The 15565-nt window shown below is 42.6% G+C and overlaps 1 protein-coding gene across 3 annotated transcripts; it reads left to right on the top strand.

The window, feature by feature from the left end:
• The first annotated feature begins 279 nt into the window (after positions 1–279).
• ATAD1 (ATPase family, AAA domain containing 1) lies at positions 280–14626 on the top strand. Of its 3 annotated transcripts, XM_021381872.1 has the most exons (11): positions 280–456; positions 828–1038; positions 1495–1670; positions 2932–3030; positions 3318–3438; positions 4953–5153; positions 6239–6345; positions 8225–8314; positions 9054–9104; positions 12781–12917; positions 13464–14626. In XM_021381872.1, the coding sequence occupies exons 3-11, from the start codon at positions 1509–1511 to the stop codon at positions 13582–13584; spliced, it is 1089 nt and encodes a 362-aa protein (XP_021237547.1). In that variant the 5' UTR covers positions 280–456; positions 828–1038; positions 1495–1508; the 3' UTR covers positions 13585–14626. The 3 variants fall into 3 exon arrangements, with proteins under 3 accessions (XP_021237547.1, XP_021237546.1, XP_021237548.1); XM_021381871.1 differs by lacking the exon at positions 828–1038 and having other exon boundaries at positions 283–456; XM_021381873.1 differs by lacking the exons at positions 280–456; positions 828–1038 and adding an exon at positions 1198–1357.
• The last annotated feature ends 939 nt before the right edge of the window (positions 14627–15565 follow it).

The following is a 15565-nucleotide window of genomic DNA, read 5'->3' as shown; positions in this document are numbered from 1 at the left end:
GGAAAGATGGGGGCTGGGAAGTGCAGGAAGGACTGTGAATTTCTCTAACTGGTGGCTGAAGAGCAGCTCCACCTCAGGCCCTCGGCCGTCTGCCACCGAGGGGAGAGCCACTCGCTGTTGTTGTCTGTCTCAGACGATACGGATATGTATCAGTATGTATGCGGCTGTGTGAGCCGGCACGCAGCCTGCGGAGCTGCCCCACTATACCACCTCCCTCTCTCAGCGGACGGGATGAGGCCCACTCCTGCCCTGTGAAGAGAAGCCGGAGCGGGCGGAACCTTGGTGCGCGGCGGCGGCTGCCGGCCGGAGCGGGAAGCGGGTCGTCCCCGCGCCGAGCCGTGGCGCGCCGCCGCCTCCTTTCGACACGCTCTCAGTGTGCTGTAGCTGCTCGTCGCTCGAAGTGGCCCCGGGCCGGGTGAGCGAGGGGCCGGAGTGCGGCCGCACCGTTGGTACCTGGTACGCTCGGGGCTGTGGGAAGGGAGGACGGGCGGCCCGGCCCTGACGGCGCGGCCGGGCCCAATGCGCTGCCTCGGCGTGTCCTCGGGGCGGGAGGAGCCGGGCTGCGGGCAGGGGGACGCCCGCAGGGCCCTGGTGAAGGAAACCCACGCGTGGCACAGCGCTGTGCCTGTGTGAGGGCAGGCCGCCAGCCCGGGGTGGGGAATGGCAGGCAATGTGGGGAGCGAGGTCCTCCCTGGAGGTCAGCCAGGGGCAGCTGGAGGTGGTGCTGCCCTTGCAGCGGGCTTCACGGTTCTTGGAAACCCACAGCTGTGTGGAAAGTAGATGAAGGGCAGAGGACCCCGATTTTTAGTTTTTTTTCTGTGTTTCAGGAAGAATTTTTCCTCTGTGTTGCCCTCACTTAAAGGTGCTGTACTTTCTGGCTTCAGCTCTGGCAGCAGCTGGCCTTTCCCCTGGGAGCTGTGTGCCACATCCAGCTTGTTCCATTGCCCGGGGGTATTAATGCAAGTTGTGGATCTCTCTTGAGCGTGGCAGTTCAGTGCCTTTCCCTTCAGCTTCCTCTTAGGGAACAGAGCTCTCTGTGTAAGTAACGTGATTATCACGTCTCCGTGACATAGCATTCTTAGGTCAACAACAGTCATAATATTTCAGTCTTAAAGGGAATGCGCACCTGGCACTGAAGTAATCTTTCTTCAGGAAGTATTATATGGCCAAAAGGAATGCAGATGTCTTAAGACTGAAGCCGGGACCATTTTGCTTTCCCTTAGTCCATCTAGGCCGCAGCTCGTGGTTGCCCTTTGTTGTCTGCTTACTGAAAGTGGAAGTGAAACCTTGCTGTCACTGCCTGCAGCCCTGTGTGGCTCAGCCTTGCCGTTTTACCTTTTTTTGTGCTGCTGTTGAGGTACTTCCTGGTAACTTCACGAACTTTGCGCTCAACATCTGCACAGAAATAGATCTGACAAAAAGGTGTTTAAATATAAAGTAGGTGTTCTCTTAGCTTTAACTTTTTTCCTTTCTCTCTCTTTTGTTTGCATTTAGCATTGAGAGGCAGGATGGTCCATGCCGAAACATTTTCACGCCCCCTGAGCCGGAATGAGGTGGTCGGATTGATCTTCCGTTTAACAATATTTGGTGCTGTAACATACTTCACCATTAAGTGGATGGTTGATGCCATTGACCCTACCAGAAAGCAAAAAGTAGAAGCTCAGAAACAGGTATGATTTTATTCACAAATATTTTTGTGAAACACTGTTTCGTTCATTACTGTTCAGGCAGGGAAATCTGAAAACTGGTATAGGAATAGCCAGTGAAGTAATTAAAGAAAGCTTGTGGATGTGGAAGAATCAAAAACTCGGAAGTGTATTTTAGTACAGTATCTGAGCCTTTAGGGTTCTCAGTAATTATATCCTGTAACAAGTTAAAATCTCTAGCTAGTAGTGGTGGAAAAACTTTTTGAACTGTGGTGTGATGTTGTCTCTAATTATCTGCAAGTATGCAGTCCCAGTGTCTCTTCTGCTTCTGGCAGCTTTGCTAAGCAGCAGTCACATTAAATAATGCTCTTGGTTGCTTGTTCAAAACCTTGACCAGAAATAACATAATTCTCTGCTGCTTTTCGGCAACTTGACTGCAGAGGCAGGACTGGAGTAGCTCATGGCAAAGAGGAATGCTGTTGTCCAGATACTTTTTCAAGAACAACTGGACCTTGTCTCTTCCCTTGGTGGCAGTTATAAAATGCCCTGGAAAGGGGGAAAAATGTGGAAAGCCTCGTTCCTTATGATGGACTGGAATGAGGTGCACATGGGCATTAATGCTTTTAGAAAAGACGTAGATGCCTTTGTGTACCAGATGTTAAAGGTTTCTTTGGAAAGTATTGAAGCAAATATTGCAATTTTTTTTTTTTGGTCTGATACCAATTCACACATTCAAACACCAGTTTTGATCAGCCTAATTCTGTTCTTTTTCTTTCTTTCTTTTTAAATGAAATCTTCAGTAAAAAATTGGTCCCACTTTAAAAATCAGCTTTTTACAAACTCTGCTGGTGCCAGCTGTTATATAAGAGGTTGCAGTATCCCAAAAGCATGTCAGATCTAACCACAAGTTTGAGCGTAAAGAGAAAACGAATCGCAAAAGTATGTTGCCACAACAAATGACTTTTCCTTTTGAAGTGGGAAACAGAAAACATTGAATGCCTAGAAAAAATGTCTGGATACAGTGCATTATCTTTTTTTTTTTCTTATCTTTGAAAATACATCAATTTTTCATTGATACAGTGGTCTTTTTTCACTGAAGTGACAGCACACAATTTGGAAACAGCAGAACTTTTTTTCTTCAGAAGGATTTAGGCTCTTTTCATATGCAGTTTACTGAGAAACTTGTATTTTTAACTTTTGGACTCTAAGTAGCAGTCCTTTAAAAATTAAGTTTTGAATTAAGTTATCTACTTCCCCCTCTAATTTTCTTGGTGTTATTCCTTAGGCTGAAAAGCTCATGAAGCAAATTGGAGTGAAAAATGTCAAGCTTTCTGAATATGAAATGAGTATTGCTGCACATCTTGTTGACCCACTAAGCATGCATGTAAGAAATTGTTTTCCATTTTATTCCTATTAGAGCACTTTAGACATGGAATTTATTAATTTTTTCTTTGGATGACTTTATTTTGCATATATATTTATTTATGGAAATACACAGAAGGTGATTCTGTAATTTGAAACTATGGCGATATCATTAGGACTAGAACTTATTTTAATCTCTTGTATTTTTTTTAATTTTATTTTTTTTGAAGGCCCAACACTGCTTAAGTTTGTGGGTATGTTTTGTTGGTGGAGACTAAGATCACTTCTAATCCTCTTTTTCCGCACCAGGTAACTTGGAATGATATTGCAGGCTTGGATGATGTCATTACAGATTTGAAAGACACTGTCATCTTGCCCATCAAGAAGAAATACTTGTTTGAGAACTCCAGGCTTTTACAGCCACCAAAAGGTAGGAAGGATATGTTATGAAATTCTATGTTGCTATTTAAAAAAAAAAAAAAAAAAAGAATTACTTAGGAAGGAGGAAGTGGGTTGATAGTTATCCAAACTGTAACAGGAAAACCCTCCAGTTTTCCCTCTTCTGTTGCCATGAAAGTAAATTCTAGTGAATGTTTCATATTAATTATGAAGCGATAATTGCTTCTTGGTTATTGATGTTGCATTTTAATACATTAATCTATATAATTTGCATTTTTAACTGCCTAAATTATGGAGGTTTTAACTTTTTTAGACCTCATCTTGTCCTTTGGTGCACACCTTTGTACACATTATTAGTATTTTTTGTAGTATCGCGGAAACACAAGTCATAAATGTGAATACTTGCTTTAAGATGATCTTGTAGACAGCTCTCTGTTCTAATCCTAGAAATTAAATTAAAGACACCATTTTTATTTTGGAGATCCCTCGATTCTCTCTGGAGTTGAGTTGGACAATATTGAGGCTGTTGGGTAGAACAGAAGTTGGACTATCTGTGCTGGAATACTGCTGGGTGTATTTGCTGTATGCTTCTTGAAAACACACAGAATTTGAACCTGAAGTATTAGACAAAATGCCAAAGTTTATTGCTAATACTCTGATCCCCAGAATTTTGTCTTCCCAAAATTCTCTGAAAATCAGTTGTTGTCTGTATCTGTGACCATCTCTTCTCAGTTTTATGTACCAAGAGATGGAAAGTGAAACAGTTCTGTAATTGGTTTAGTTTTTTCCAGGCTACTCTCTCTTAAATCACAAACTGAAACTGTCTGGGAAATCATTCTAATGATCTAGTAAATGGAAGGAGAAGAATTATTTATCTTTCCACATAGGGCAAGCTCCCTGTTTTCCTAGTGACTTGCATCAGGTGTTAATAGGAAGTCATTTTTTCAGAGTGGTTATTTTTTTCTGATCATCAACTGCATAAACAGAAAAGAACAAACAGTATTTCTCTGTTTTAGGTGTTAATGATTTTTATTTATTTTTTCTTGTTTTCTTTTCAACTGTGTTAGGAAAGCATTACTGTGATTTCTTTCAACACAGCAAGTTTAAAAATGAGAGGCATCGTACTTCATTTGTGTGTGATATGTTTAAAATGTTTGTGGGCTCCCTTTTTGTGTTTAACCCCTCTGTACTATGTGAACTCTGTACTATGTGAACTCTGCTTTGTGAACTTGAAGCTATTAACAAGGCCTATCAAATGCTTATAAGAAATAGATTTTTAATCTTATGTAACATAGTCACGGTAATAAAATTGTCATCCTTCAGACTAATGTCTCCTTTCAATTTCACTGTATATTTTTTTACGTGTTCTTGGTTTTAATCTTAGGATATCTTAAATGTGTTTGATTTGATGGAACTCTGTACAGCTTGGCTTCCTCTCTTTTAAAACTTGGACGGAATACAAGCCTATGCACTCTTCATGTCTGTTGTGCCAAAGCATGTTTTCTGTATTGCAACCAGGGAACATTAGCAGTATGACTTTTTCAGGAGTACTTCTCTATGGCCCTCCTGGTTGCGGCAAAACCTTGATCGCCAAAGCTACGGCAAAGGAAGCAGGCTGTCGATTTATTAATCTCCAGCCTTCAACACTGACTGACAAATGGTATGGAGAGTCTCAGAAACTGGCTGCTGCTGTCTTCTCCCTTGCTATAAAGCTCCAACCATCCATCATTTTTATCGACGAAATAGGTAAAAATCTGTGCGCTTTGTAAGTAACAGTAGCAGCGTGCCGTTGAGCTGTAGGTTCAAGTTGGTGGTTATATTGATCTACTGTCAGCTTTTCCTTAGGAACAATAGTAATGGCGCAAGGTTTAGTAATATAAATGGTATTGAAAAGTAATCCTGGCAAAGCAGGAAAAACTGTGTTTCTGTTTGTATCAGTGCAGGAAATTATAAGTAGAACAAGTTGCTGCTTATTTTTTGTTGGGCTAATGGGGAAAGCCTTTCTTCTATAAAGGGAAAGCCATCACAAAAGCTACACTGAGTAGCTTTTTTCCAGGAGGGTACATTAAGGGCAATAGAATAAGGGATTAGATAAGCTCGGGAATAATAATTTAATAAGGCTAATGAAATAGGAGGGGAACACCAGCTAGGAAAGCAGCAAAAGTGCAGTTGTTCCATGCAGCTGGGCTTGCCACTATAGTGCTTAAGTTACTGTGAGCAACTTTGTTAAAATTGTGCTCTTTCTTTTGTCACTGGCACTTCACAGTGTGAACTGTGCAGTTTGTAGAAACTGCTTGACAAAGCTTCTTCCAGTTCATGTTTATGAAGGGACTGCTTTCTTAAGATATGTTTATTTCTTTCCTGTAGTTAGGAAAAATGTGCATTTTCCTATCTGGTGGAAGTTCTTTAGGCAGCTCCTAGAAAAATTAGAGCTCTGCATAGCACAGTGTATAGCCTGCTTCACGCCAGTCCTCCAACTTCTTGTTCTTTTTTGTGCTTTGGGGTTTTCTAATGATTCTATCTCTACATAAGAAATTGAGGTGAAAGAAAGTTAAATTTCCATGAATTCGGGAAAGTGAAAATTGGGAGCTAAGATTTGGGACAATCTCACCTGGTAGTTACGTGTGTGGGTGTTATAACATAAAAGATACGCTTAAAAATGTGCTAAGATTCCTCTGCTGTATTCTTCATCATAAGAAATATTCTTCATTTGTTGACAGCATTTATTTTAAAAATAAGATAGAGAATACCATCAGCACACGAGAAATCAGGCAACATAGTTTCAACGGCAAGATTGTAAGTCTATTACTTTACTGAATCCTTTAATGCAGATTCCTTCTTGCGAAGTCGTTCAAGCTCTGACCATGAAGCGACAGCTATGATGAAAGCTCAGTTCATGAGTCTGTGGGATGGCCTGGACACTGATTATAACTGCCAGGTAAGCAGAGAGAAAAGCAGTGGGATTCTGTCATCCCAGCTGTGGTGTGCTGGATCATTTGGGAAGGGGTACCACGTTGCATGTACCAATTGCAAAAAGAATTTCTTTACCTGTTCGTGAATACCCACATATTACGGGAATGAGGTGAATTATATTAAGGAATCATTTTTCTTCTTCAGAATACTATTTTTGTAGATGTTTTATTTTTAATCAAGAGCTGCTATTTTCAGAAGTGTCATAAGTCTCAATAATGCAGCTTTAAAACTCAAGCTGCAAAATGCAATGCAAACAGTTGATTGGTGACACTGGGATTGATTCAGGTTTCTGGGGAGCTTTTTTAACAGGAGTGTTTTTTTCTGGTACTGTGTTTCAGGCTCCTCCCTTTGACATGCTCAGGAAGTGTTCCTGGAGCAGTGGTTTTGACATGTGGATTGTCTCTTTTCTGACAGCCAGCTCATGGGGCTCTTTTGTTCCATACCAGTGTTTACTTGGGAGATTTGGGTTGCTTGTCTGATTCTTGTCAAACAAGTTTCCTTTGAGCAAGAATTAAATTTGGCTTTTACTACTGTACAAAATATTCCCAGTGTTAGGAGGAAATTGTAAAAGCACTGTAATGAGCATTACTTGTTCCTTCACTGATTGCAGCTGAAAAGTGTCTTCAGCTTTGGCCTGAACCTGCTGTCATCTTGAGTCTGGCAGGAACTGAAGGCACAATGCCTGGGAAACAGGGTGGCGGTGCTCAAAGCTACAAGCCCTGGCTGCTGCATTCATGCTTGGGGGAGCCTATGTTTGACAAAGCCAGTTCTGGGAAGGCTCCTAGCCTTGGTGCAGAGGGAAAACCACAGTGAGTGGAGTGCTGGGCCCTGACAGACCCTCAGGAAGCACAGCAGGGGTGCAGTAATGCCTCTTTCGTCAGCAAGCATTGAGCACACAAGCAAGGCCACAGAATTTGCATGCACAACCCTTTCTAGACAGAGCAGTGGTTAAGACTGCCTGAGCCCCAGCTAAAACTGTATATACTACTTCTGTGAAGTAGTTTGCCACCATATAATTAAGCCTCTAGGTGGCAGGGTGGCTCTGATGCAAGAGGCACCAGGGCTGGTTGCGGAACAGTGACCCCAGACAAAGGAGCAGGAAGGTGTCAGGAAGCTTTATTGATAGGAAATTTATCTTCTGGACATTTTTCACTGTTGTGACTGAGTATTTACAATGTACATAACTTAAAATAACAAATGATAATACAAGATTGATGTCAGTGGGAAATAAATTTGTCCTTAAACTAACAACTGGAATCCAGTCAAATGAGGTAAATACTCTCCTTGTGTTGAACTTGGCTTATGCACACCTATTGCGCTGCTCCTTCGGTATCCTATAGCTATACCACAGATATACTGAAGGTATACAGGTTCTGTTTGATATTTAATGCTTTCTAAATATAAAAAAAGGAAACAAACAACATTTTAGTGCTTTGCAAAAACTGCCCATTTGGTCCTTCTAGAGGAAGGTTCTTCTAGATTGTCTTTTTTTTTTTTTTTTAACATTGCATAAAAATGAAACGATTTTTCATACCTTATCAAAATATCTTCTTTCAAGTCCTTTCCAGACCACTGCCTACAGCCAAAGGCTCTGAGTTACTTCTCAGTGTTTGAACTTTCAAATCGGGATCAGAAGACTTCAGACTCGCATAAAAATCTCAACCCAGGTGGTGCTGTGTGGTACCAATGCTCTCTTGAGCTGCATGGTTAAATCCATTTGCTTAAATCAGTACCAAGAAGCCATATGTAATTTATGTGGAAGAGTCACGTTTTGTTTTGAAATTGCAGTATGATAATGTTTTTAAAATTGGGTATCAGGCTAAGTAGTCGTTTTATGTATGCAGGTCATTGTGATGGGAGCCACCAACCGTCCTCAGGACCTCGACTCTGCAATCATGAGAAGGATGCCGACCCGCTTTCATATCAACCAACCTGTAAGTCCTGCCAGTTTTGCTGAAACAGTGCCTGGGGACTAGCAGCAGGCAGGTGCTTTATCAGCCACGAAAGACATATATCTGGTTGATTTTTTTCAAAGAGGTAGAGATGGGGTATTGTTTTGATCCACTTTTAGTGTTTATAGTGTACATAGAACTCTGCTTTTAAGGTGAAGTTTCCCAGAAAAAGCTGGTTCCTTGATTCTTTTACCTGAACTCCATCTGTCCGTCCTGAGAGCTTCCAACCCATTTTTTCATCTAGATGCTGTATTCAGTCCCTCTTCCCTTGCTGTGGGATAAATAAATATAAAATAAAACTTCCTGAACTGAAGGATTAAAACTGTTGTTGATTGTGCAATTGAATAGTGGTTTTCCCAGACCTGTCTTGTTTGAACTGGCCTTCTGTTTAAGATGATAGGAAATCCTTGGAGACAGGTGCTTGTACTTAGGGTAAAGGTAAGACTGAACACATCAGTGCCTTTCTCTTTCCCTGTAGCTAGTGTAACTGTGTACGCTCAAGTGTTCAGCTGTATGTGCTCCTGGAGTCAGAGTGCCCTAGATTTTGCTGAGTGATTTCCCGAATTACTGTCAAATTGGTTTCCTTAGTGTGTTTCATGTCTCCCATTTGGGGGATCAGATTTTGTCACTGAAATTGAACCAAAAACTTACTTAGTGCAAGATGTGGATGTTGGTTATGTTTATTCTTGTTTTCCAGTAACTTTAATCTCTTTTGTTTAAGGCTTTGAAGCAAAGAGAAGCAATCTTGAAGCTAATTCTGAAAAATGAAAATGTAAGTAGACACCTCTTAATGGTTAATTTACTGTAATACTGTTGTCATGAATGCGAGTTCTGAAGTCGTTGCAAATATTTTGTAATTGGTTGTCTTGAGATAAGGTAGCAATGATCTGCCGGAGTATAACTTAGGAATCTTTTGTGTTCTTTACTGCTTTAATTTGACACCACAGTTGAGTTCCCTCCTGGTTTAAGTGCAAGCCTCAGTCAGAGTGGTAGTCTGGTTAGTCACCATCAGTGAGGAAAATAACTTCTCTGTCTCCATTTTCTTGTTGTAAAACAAGATGTGTTCATCTCATTGACAGTGCACCTAAAGGTGAACCATGATTGGAAATAGCTTTCATCAGTGAAAGAAATACTGTGAAGCATCATTCACTCAGGAAGAAGACATACTGATTTTCTTCAACTCTGTGGTTTGTTGGCACACGTTCAGAGTGGAGGAATGACTTTTTCTGACAGTGCTGCTTTTCCATTTTGATTCATAGTTCATACTTCTTTTCAGGAAAATGACTAAGGATGTTTTTAGAAATTATGTTATATATTAAATATATTATTCCTATTAACATCTAGGTTGCAAGATGAGAAAAACCGTAGCAGTGAGTGCATCTAGAGATCTTACAGAATTTAGGCTACAGCACTAATTCTCTTGAAGTTAATGCTGCAAGGAGTCTGATGTCTATTCTAAAAAAAAAATTCATCTGGTTTTACTAATAAATGATATTTTTAAGAGGCTTAAAAGTCACAGCTCATCATGATGAATGGCAGATATTGAGGGGGCTGTTTTGCAAGTGGTCATTTGGGATCATTTGTGTTGGACTGGAATGCAGGTTGATGATAAATGCAAAAACAGAACTGATGCTAAATGCCAAGGGAGTTGTGGAGAAAAATCTGACCTACTTGCAGCAAGCATCAAACAAGTTAAACTTTCTCTTGCAAATTGTGGTTCCAAATCATTACTCCTTTCAAGAGTTGTTAGGAAGGTGTGCCAAATAACAGACCTTCACACAGGTTCCCCCAGTAACTGCAGCCAGCCCTTGCATGCAAGCAGACTGTGCTGATCCTTTGCCTTGAGCTGTTGGGCCTGCAAGTTCAAGCACCTTGCCCTTATGGCATTGAAGGGAAACCTTAAACAGCTTCTGAATGTGGCCTTGAAAGAGTGTAAGTTATATCAAGCACCTGGCAGGGAATCCCAGCTACACAAAGGATGCTTGCTGGGGGCAGGGGCTAGAAATCAGCCTGTGCTGGTTATTCCATAGGAGGAAGAAGAGGATCTCTCAAGCCTGACTTCTTTCTATCCAGGGAACAAGCTTTGGGCAGCCCTTTGCATGGTGGCTGTAGGCATGCCTGCTGTTTTCCTTGCCTGTCCCAAAGTATTGTTTCTTTGTCCTGACTTGAAGCGATATCCTTGTCAGTGCCTGAAGCACAACATCCCCATTTTCAGTTTCTTCTTAGCCAGCTTCACTGCTGCATCCAGTTCTTGATGGCCAGACTGGGTGGCTCCACATGTGACCCATACAGGCTCCTGTATTTGTGTGCAGGGCCATGCTTTAAAGCAAAACACTGAGAGACAGCTAGGTTTTGCCTTTACCACCACCCAGCCAGTTCCATTGAATAATCTCCCTCTTAGAAATCACTCCTTAATCTCAGCCTTTTGGTTAGACTGCGTTGGCCTTAATGTCATAGAATCATAGAATGGCTTGGGTTGGAAGGGACCTCAAAGATCATCAGTTCCAACCACCCTGTCATAGACAGGGTTCCAGCCACCAGATCAAGTACGGGATCAGGTTGCCCAGGGCCCCACCCAACCTGGCTTTAAACACCTCCAGGGATAGAGCATCCACAGCCTCTCTGGGCAGCCTGTTCCAGCACCTCACTACTCTCTCTGTGAAGAACTTCCCCCTGACATCTCATGTAAATCTCCCTTCCTCCAAAACCATTCCCCCTTGTCCTATCACTATCTACCCCTGTAAAAAGTTGATTTCCCTCATGTCTCTAAACTCCTTTTAAATTTTGGAAGGCCACAATGAAGTCTCTCCACAGTCTTCTCTTCTCCAGGCTGAACAAGCCCATTTCCTACAGCCTATCTTCATAGGAGAGGTGTTCCAGCCCTTTGATTATCTTTGTGGCCCTCCTCTGGACCCTCTCAAAAGCTCCACATCTTTCCTTTTTTGGGGGTCCCACACCTGGACGCAGTACTCCAGATGGGACCTCACAAGGGCAGAGTAGAGAGGGACAATCACCTCCTCCTCCCTGCTGGCCACCCCTCTTCTGATGGAGCTCAGGCTACCATTGGCTTTCTGGGCTGCAGGTGCACACTACTGGCTCATGTTCAGTTTGTCATCAACCAGAACCCCTACGTCCTTCTCAGCAGGGCTACTCTTAAGGAGTTATTTTCCCAGTCTGTATACATGTCTGGGATTCGCCTGAAACCAGGTGCAAAACGTTGCACTTTGCTTTGTTGAACTTCATTTGGTTCACAAGGGCCCACCTTTCGAGTTTATCAAAGTCCCTCTGGATGGCATTCATTCCTTCTGCTGTAACAATGGCACCACTCAACTCAATGTCATCAGCAAACTTGCCGAGTGTGCGCTTGATCCCATCATCTATTTCATTGATGAAGCTGTTAAAGACTGGTCCCAAGACAGACCCCTGGGAGTCACTACTTGTTGCCGGCCTCCACCTGGGCCTAGAGCCATTGACCACAGCCCTCTGGCTGCAACCTTCTAACCAATTCCTTATCCACTGAATAGTCTACACTTCAAATCCATATCTGTCCAATTCAGAGATAAGGATGTGGTGGGGGACCATGACAAAGGCCTTGCACAGGTCCACGTAGATGACATCAGTTTTCTTCCTTTGTCTACCGATGCTGTCACTCCATCACTCCAATGTCCTGAACAGAAAATGCAGGTGCATGGAAAATCTGCTGGAAGGAGCTGTAAACTGGGTAAATAAATATGAAGTCTCGACCAGAATGAGTCCAGTCTGATCCAGTGCGTGGAATTGGAGATGTCCTTTTGCCTCCAGGTTCCCTCTTTAATGGTTGTATAAAATAGGAGTATCTGTTCAGTAGCTCAACCAACAGCTTTTGAATTTCTTACTTTGCACTGAGAGGTGGCAACGACAAAAGGTAAACTTGATGGGAACTTTTTCCTGCCTTGCTGTGTTACTGGTCAAAGCAAGTGTTTATGAAAATAAAATGTTGTCTCTCAAATAATGTTAAAAACGAATTAAAAATGGTTGTGGCTAAGAAAGGGGACCTGTTGGGTGGCTTTCATTGTCTGTAAGTTGCAGGGAACTCATGAGGGCATTGCGTAAACTGGGTTGTTATTTCTGTGATCCTGTTTTCCAGCCATCAGGCTTCCAAAACTGCCCAGGAACTTTGTCAGTAACAGATGGTACCGGTGTGATGGTTCACATGTGATTGCTTGTTCATTCTTTTATCAGAGTTTTATCAGATGAAACATCACTTTCATTTAATGAAATTGGTTACTTGGGAAAGTTCAGACCATAACTTGATCAAATAATTTTCTTTTTAGCTCTCAAAAAGGCAAGATGGAAAAAAAACCCACCTTAGGGCAGGTAAAAATAGTTGGAGGTGACCGTTTATTGTGCTTGTAGGACAAAGTAACAACTTCAGGGTTTCCATGCTCTTGTCTCTCGTTTCTGGGCAGGTGGACAGGCATGTAGATCTCCTCCAAGTTGCCAAAGAGACTGATGGATTCTCAGGAAGTGATCTGAAAGAAATGTGCCGGGACGCAGCACTCCTCTGCGTCAGGGAATATGTTAATTCTGCCTGTGAAGAAGAGAAGTATGTGCCTTTATCCTGTTACGATAGCTAAGCAGCAGTTGGGAAGGCTCTCGGTGCTACATACCGTGAAGTTATTAGGTCTTGTTTTCTGATTTGAGTGGCAAATTTTAGCAATTTTTTCAAACCTCACCCTGAATGACAGAAAACAGGAGGTCCTCTCTTTCTTGACAAACTGCCACTATACAACCAAAAAACAAATAAGGTGTTTTATTCATTTTGACCATGAAAATAGGACTGTTTGTTCGAAGATGTCAAGCTTGAGCTGGCAAGAACCAACAAGAGAGTAACATTACTGCACTGTATTACCAGACTGAAATGCTGGTAACACAGTGCTCCTGCACACATGGAACTATACTCTGTTATGTTCCTCTGATTATCTCCCGTGCTTGCAGGTAGACTGCACGCACAGATAGAAGCACGTTCCAAGGGTAGTACTGGGTCAGAGTCAGAGCTGCTGTTCTTGGAGATGACTTCTCTTTGTTCGAATTGGTGCCACACATCACCCAAATCACTCTCTTGATTTTTCTTTCTTTCTTTATCCGGAAGCCGTGATGAAGATGAAATTCGGCCTGTGCAACAGCAGGATCTCCACAGGGCAATTGAGAAGATGAGAAAATCAAAGAATGCCACGCTTCACGACAACCTGATGCATGTCATTATAGATTAAGGCTAAGGAGTGCGCTTGCTGTTTCTGATGTGATTTGATTTGTATTCTGCAACATAAAGGGGTGGGAGTGGGGACACTCCTTGAATGAGGGAGTTCTATTTCTTGAATTGTTTTTATACAGCAAATGCTAAGTTATTGAAATTTTGTCATGCACAACTAGAAATGTAACAATAGATCATGAAGTGGAACAATTACAGCTCAGACCAAGAGCAACTGCCTGTGTCTTGTCCCTTATGGATGCACTGTGTAGCCTTAAAGCAGGTTCTGGTGTGGTGTGAGGGCAGCGGCTGCCTGCTGCCGGGCTGTGTATATATGTATGAGCGTGTGTGTATGTATTACATGTATATATCCACGCATTTTTTTTATATGTAGGCATAATATGTAGATAACTTGAGTATGGAAAATCTTTTCTACTTCTTGAGTGAAACCAAATCAGAAGATGTATAGATTTGTCAATACTCAGTTCACACTTACTTCTTCCTTCTAGCAGCAAATAGAAATTCTGCTTCTAGAATAACTTTGAGGGAAAATTGGAAATGTTGTTATTTTTTTTTCACATCACCACTTGAAATCTGGTGCCATTTAGTAAAGATAGTAACTACTGTAAAATGTTTGAATACTTTTTCTTTTGGATGAATTCTGCTTTTGGGGGCATTTTGATGCTGTTCTTATTTTTATTTTTCCCCTCTGATGCGATTAATTAAGAGTAGAGTCTACTTAACTACTCTTTTCTTAAGCCCCACATTTTAGAGGTTCTTGGAGCTCTGCTTTCTGATGTGTTATGTGTCACAATGAGGGCCTGCTACTATTTCGTCTCCTCTGGAAGAGCCGCTGCTGCACTGCACCATTCTACCATGGCGAGGGGAGGTGTTCTGTGGTGCTTTGCTCTGTCACCTGCTCTAATCTGCAAAACTGAAGGCAATGAGGAGGGGATTTCAGGTTTATAAATATGATTTGGCGATGTTCTGCTGTACTTTTTGTTAACAGTTTGGTAAATTCATGTAACGCTGTGCAGTGATAAAGGCAAAGGGTTAAAACGTAAGTGGCAAAGTGTTTTGGTAAAGTTATTGGCAGTAGGTTTTCAGTCATTTAATTTTCTCTTAATGATTGTGAATTGTGCACTAATTTGACACAGATACATAATCGTCCAACCCAAGGGGCAGTACACTGTGTCACGGCTCTGCTGGCTGCAGAGGAGAGGTAAGCAGCGAAAGCAAGGTGACAATGGAAAACGAAACAATCTGCAATGCAGAGAACCAGGGTGAGGTGTCGTCTGGTGTCAGGCACTGCTGACAGTGTGTGTTCAGCTTGAAGGCTGAAAACAGTGGGAGCACCGGGAGGCTCCTGGAGGCCAGGGAGCTGCCCACTCCTCTGCAGTGGGGGATGAGCTGCAAAATCTCAGCTTTAAAATCAGTCCTGGTGGTTTCTCTGGAAGCCTGGGTTATGCATGCACCAGAAGCAGAGCTCAAGCTGCTCTGTCTGTTCAGCTGCGTTCCTTCCTTCTTCAGAGTGCATGCTACTTGGGAGGGAGCGGTTTAATACTGGTTTATAGTCAGACTGAGTGTGAGGTTAAACATGAAACCTGTGCACAGCTGAGTGCCACAGTCCTGTCCATGTGTCCCCAGCCATGGGGCTGTTGGCATGCTGCCTCATCCCGCCTTTACCATGTGCCCATAATGCATCCTGCAGGGCTACGAGAAGCAGGGGGGGGCACATGGGCTGTTCTACAATTGCCTGCGGGACAGTTCCTGCAGCTGAGCCATTCTCACTTCCCCAAGGACTCCTCTAGGCCATGGGGGTCCTTCCCTGCAGCTTGCTAGGGAGCCTGGGGATGCTGCAGGATTCATGCAAGTGCATAACCTTTACAGGTGTGTCTCAACTCTGCAAATGCTGCTGCTTTACAGCCTTATTTGAGTGCAGTTTGGAGACAGGAAACCCACTCTGGTGTGTGAGAAACTCATCCAGAGGGAGCGATGTTTGG

The sequence above is a fragment of the Numida meleagris genome, unplaced genomic scaffold (genome assembly GCF_002078875.1).
Source record: "Numida meleagris isolate 19003 breed g44 Domestic line unplaced genomic scaffold, NumMel1.0 unplaced_Scaffold119, whole genome shotgun sequence".
Lineage (NCBI taxonomy): Eukaryota > Metazoa > Chordata > Aves > Galliformes > Numididae > Numida > Numida meleagris.
The sequence above is the reverse complement of the archived record's forward strand: the minus strand, read 5'-3'. Positions and strand labels throughout refer to the sequence as shown.

Bases quoted from the DNA above. Each gene is read 5' to 3' on its own strand.
- ATAD1 (XM_021381872.1), top strand. From the start codon at position 1,509: ATGGTCCATGCCGAAACATTTTCACGCCCCCTGAGCCGGAATGAGGTG. The intron at 6,346-8,224 runs GTAAGCAGAGAG...TTATGTATGCAG, and splicing joins ACACTGATTATAACTGCCAG to GTCATTGTGATGGGAGCCAC. The intron at 9,105-12,780 runs GTAAGTAGACAC...GTTTCTGGGCAG, and splicing joins TAATTCTGAAAAATGAAAAT to GTGGACAGGCATGTAGATCT.